The 4,280-nt window shown below is 33.0% G+C and overlaps 1 protein-coding gene across 1 annotated transcript; it reads left to right on the forward strand.

Moving 5' to 3' along the window:
• The first annotated feature begins 2,242 nt into the window (after positions 1–2,242).
• LOC111368851 (probable WRKY transcription factor 15) lies at positions 2,243–4,280 on the forward strand. Its single transcript, XM_022990327.1, has 3 exons — positions 2,243–3,157; positions 3,235–3,360; positions 3,970–4,280. Exons 1-3 carry the CDS (start codon positions 2,664–2,666, stop codon positions 4,142–4,144), a joined length of 795 nt encoding a protein of 264 aa, XP_022846095.1. The 5' UTR covers positions 2,243–2,663; the 3' UTR covers positions 4,145–4,280.

Below are 4,280 nucleotides of genomic sequence, written 5' to 3' on the forward strand. Positions count from 1 at the left end.
ACCCCCTGGGAAGTCCTCGTGTTGCACCCCTTTTCTCCTTTTGTACAGTTTTTTTTTTTTTTTAATTTTCTTTTTTTTATTTTTTTTTTCCTCCCCCCCCCCCCCCCCCCCCCAAAAAAAAAAAGCTCATGCAACTCGAGTTTTATCTAAACAAACAATATTTATACAAAGTTAAGCAATAATTCCTTAAACATCTACTGTTAACTACCTAAATATTGGAAGAAAATACAATTATGAAAACGCCTATATTTATGGGTATTTTTAGAATAATATAAATAAGTGAAAAATATATAATAAAATTGAAGAAAATTCAAGTTGACTAAAAACGATTCATATTTTCCATTGTGAGAGTTTATATTTATTCAACTTTATTATCTATCTAGCTCATTGAAATTAAAATTAACACGTCATTTAATTTAATCTTGTAATCACAATAAATATCTATGAAGTTATTCGCATTTGATTTGATGGATAGAGGTGAATTGAAAGTTAAATACTAGCGAAAATTCAAAAATTTCTTTTAAAGAGAGAGAGAGATGTCTTCAACATTCTTCATAATTGAAGTTTTAAAATCATGAAACAAATTAAAAGTAATTGGACAATGGTTGAAACGATGGTAAAAAAATTAAATACGTAAATAAAAATAACTTCTTATTCCTTTTTCAAGAATAACCATTCCAATTACTCATTTCGTCCCAATTATATAGGCTTATTTATTTTTTCACAGGGATTAAGAAATCTTCTTTAATATCATTGAAAAATTAATTTTTGTCAAAATCTCTCATAGTTTACCCCGATTTAATTTTCAGTATGTTTTAGTAAATTATTGTTGGAATTAGTAAATAATTTGAATGATTTAATATGAAAATAAAGAAATGAGAGTTGTTCCATGTTTCCAAGAAGTGGAAAATATGTGTATTTGGATGATTTCAAGTAGTTAACATATTGATTGTGGAAAATTAAATAAGGATATATTGGTAAAGAAACAAAACAAAATATTTTAAATTAGGAAACAGACCTATATATCTGGGATGAGAAGAAAGGAAATTTGACTTATATAATTGGGATGGAGAGAGTACATATGATCCATAATTACTATTTAGGCTCGGATTGATGCACATTAAAAAGAGTTTTTTGAGGGAAAAAGTTTTGGAATGATGATTTTTTTTAAAATGCTTGGTTAAAAAATAGAAAACAAATTTAAATTTACGTGCAAAATACTTTGTGTAGTTAAAGTGAGTTGGGAAGAAGGTTTTTAGAGTATGGTTGGTATACAAATACGGACTTACTTTTTCATCATCTATTTCGTGGGATCCACCACTTTTTTTATTATTGTTATTATTATAAAAATCAGGAAGCGATTTGGTAGGAATTAAAATTATATTTTTTAGTAGATTGTGATACAAGTTTTTTAAATGTATAGTTGAAAAGTTATGAGATCCATGAAAAATGTAGTTAATATTGATTATTTGATTTTGACTTAGATTAAAATTAGATTTTAATCAGAACCAAATAAGTTTTAAAGTTTTAAACTTCAACTTGAGTTCGACTTAGGCTACATATCTTTGATCGAACGAGTGTTAGACAAGCGATGCTCGATTTTCCTTGGGCCTACGTTCGGGAATAGAGTTGAGGTATTTTGGGGCTAAGTTCAGCTCGAATCGTGGCGTGGGTAGCTGGAATTCAGGATTGGTTGCTGGGATTTAGGGTTTTGTGGTGGTGGTAGAGAGCCCTTGGTGAATTTGGGGGAGGAGACGAGTTTTATGATTTGGGGGATATGAAATGGGTTTTAATTTTGCCATTCTTCCAAATTTTTTGTCTTTTTTTATTTTTTTTGGGTACAAAGACGTGTTTCAAAATGGAGGAGAATGCCAACTGTGTAGCAATTTTGATGAGTTGGCTTCCACCAATTGTGTTGTCGTGCCACGTCATCGAACACGTAGTAATTCCGTCCATTTTGTTAACTGCCATGAGCTGAGTGACTATTGGTGTGACGATTGGAAAAGTTTAGTGATGAGTTGCGTGATTTTCAAAGTTTGGTGACCCCGAGGAAACCTGGTGTAAAGTTCAGTGACTATTTGGACAATTCACTTGAAGAAAAATAGAATTCATGGGTCCGGTCCTATGCCCGCCAAGGATATTCAAGCCAACTATCCCAACAGTAAGCAACAACTAATCCTCCAAACAACACAACTCCCCTATGAATTAATCAAACGTGGTTGGGACGGTAGTTTGACCTTTTCTCGTCTATTTCTCTTATAAAAAATTAAATAAAAATATTAAACCATTCGGTAACTACTAAAAAGTTGTAGAGACCAATTCACCTTTCAACTGGACCCTCCATCCCTACCCCGCGAACTGGTCAGACCAGAATTCCATTACAAGAAAGCACTAGATATTGTAGCACAAACCTCTAGAAATTCGGACTTTAGTCATTTGATCTTATTCCCACCTAAATTTGACGAAGCAAAAAATGTTGGATTTACAGTGAAAAGTTAGTCACCTACTGTATACTTTGTCTCCACCTAAATTTTTTTCGTCTTTAGTGTTGGGAAAATATGTAATATAATTATCGCGTTTACTTTACTTCTTCGTGTTAGAACGTTCCTGAATATGGACTAACACAAAAATCGGGCAATGCCATGCATGACTCTAGATGGTAGATGAATTACTGCAAAATCAAAAGTTTTGTTTCAAATTCAGAAGAAACTGCTACTTCTATGGAAATGGAGTGTAAAACAGTGCCTGATTTGGCCATGAGCAAATTCAAGAAAGTGATTTCTCTTATGGGTCGATCCAGAATTGGCCATGCTCGATTCAGAAGAGCTCCGGTGGCTCCACCACCGCCGTCACTGCCGCCGCCACCACGGCCCACTTCTCTTTCATTGCTATCGAATCGAGTTGTAGATCAATCAGAACAATGTAAGGAAGAACCTGATAACAAAATTTACTGCCCAAAACCTATCAATCGGGTCCCTCCTTGTATTGATGATGCGAACCAAACTTCGGAGAAGACTGTTAATATCTCATACTCGCCGGCAATTTCTGGTGCAAAGCCTCCTTCGTCTTCTTTGAAAAGGAAGTGCGCCTTGTCGGAAAACGTACTTTCCGGCAAGTGCAGTGAAACTTCCGGCCAGTGCCACTGTTCCAAGAGAAGGTAAAGAAATAAATTACCCTTTTTGTTTTTACTTTTTACTGTGTATCATGCATAAGATTTTGGAAATTAATTAACAGGAAGCAAAGGGTGAAGATGGTGATTAGGGTTCCGGCGATGGGAACGAAGATTCCAGATATTACGCCTGATAATTATTCATGGAGAAAGTACGGACAGAAACCCATCAAAGGATCTCCATATCCTAGGTATTAACCCAAATCTACTTGTCCATGGATATTTGGTCGTGTTTAATAAAGAAAAATCATACTTGATAAATCAAATAATTTGAAAACAGGTTTAATATACTTTTAATTAACTTTAAAGCATGATCATATAAGAATATTTTGAAGAACGCATGATGAAGGATTTAATAAAATTTTAAAAATTTGGGGTTGTTATTCAATTTTTCTCAATAGTTAAACTAACTTTTAATTTTGGTAATAGTCGAGCTATTATTGTTTAAATATTCTGTTAACAGATCACGATAAATAAAATAGCGATTATATTCTCGTAGAATTGAAAATTTGCTATATTACGTTATATTCTCTTGTGGGATATGCTCAATCAATTAACAATGTTTTTGAATAGAATCCACAAATAAGGAATCGAATGGTATAATACTTAAAAGTTTTGAGTACTAAAAAATTCGTTGATAAGTATAAAACGGAATACGAGAGTGTCAATCTTATCATGATATAATATTTGAACTCATAGCATAGGAGATTAATTAAATAATATTAAAAATTTAAAATTTTATTAATTATATTGAAGAAATAGTCTAATATTGGTGCTTTATATTATCGTACGTGCGACAGGGGTTACTATAGGTGTAGCAGTGTAAAAGGGTGCCCGGCACGTAAACATGTGGAGAGGGCTTTGGATGAACCAAACATGCTCATTGTTACTTATGAAGGAGACCACAATCATTCCCTTTCAAATGCACAAACAAATAGTTTAATTTTAGAGTCTACATTAAGGGCAAAAGTGTAAAATGTGTAGCACTAACTAACGATGTTCGGTATGTCATCAATTCTATCTCGAAGGAGATTGAGTGATTTCCTTGTTGTAAAACACTGGATTTTTTCTTAATCCATCATGAAATTTGATACGTTAACTAGGGGAGTTA

This window comes from Olea europaea, chromosome 19, assembly GCF_002742605.1.
Source record: "Olea europaea var. sylvestris chromosome 19, O_europaea_v1, whole genome shotgun sequence".
Classification (NCBI taxonomy): Eukaryota; Viridiplantae; Streptophyta; class Magnoliopsida; order Lamiales; family Oleaceae; genus Olea; species Olea europaea.

Coding starts and splice junctions, on each gene's coding strand:
- LOC111368851 (XM_022990327.1), top strand. CDS start 2,664: ATGAATTACTGCAAAATCAAAAGTTTTGTTTCAAATTCAGAAGAAACT. Junction 3,158..3,234: donor TGCCACTGTTCCAAGAGAAG/GTAAAGAAATAA, acceptor ATTAATTAACAG/GAAGCAAAGGGTGAAGATGG. Junction 3,361..3,969: donor AAAGGATCTCCATATCCTAG/GTATTAACCCAA, acceptor TACGTGCGACAG/GGGTTACTATAGGTGTAGCA.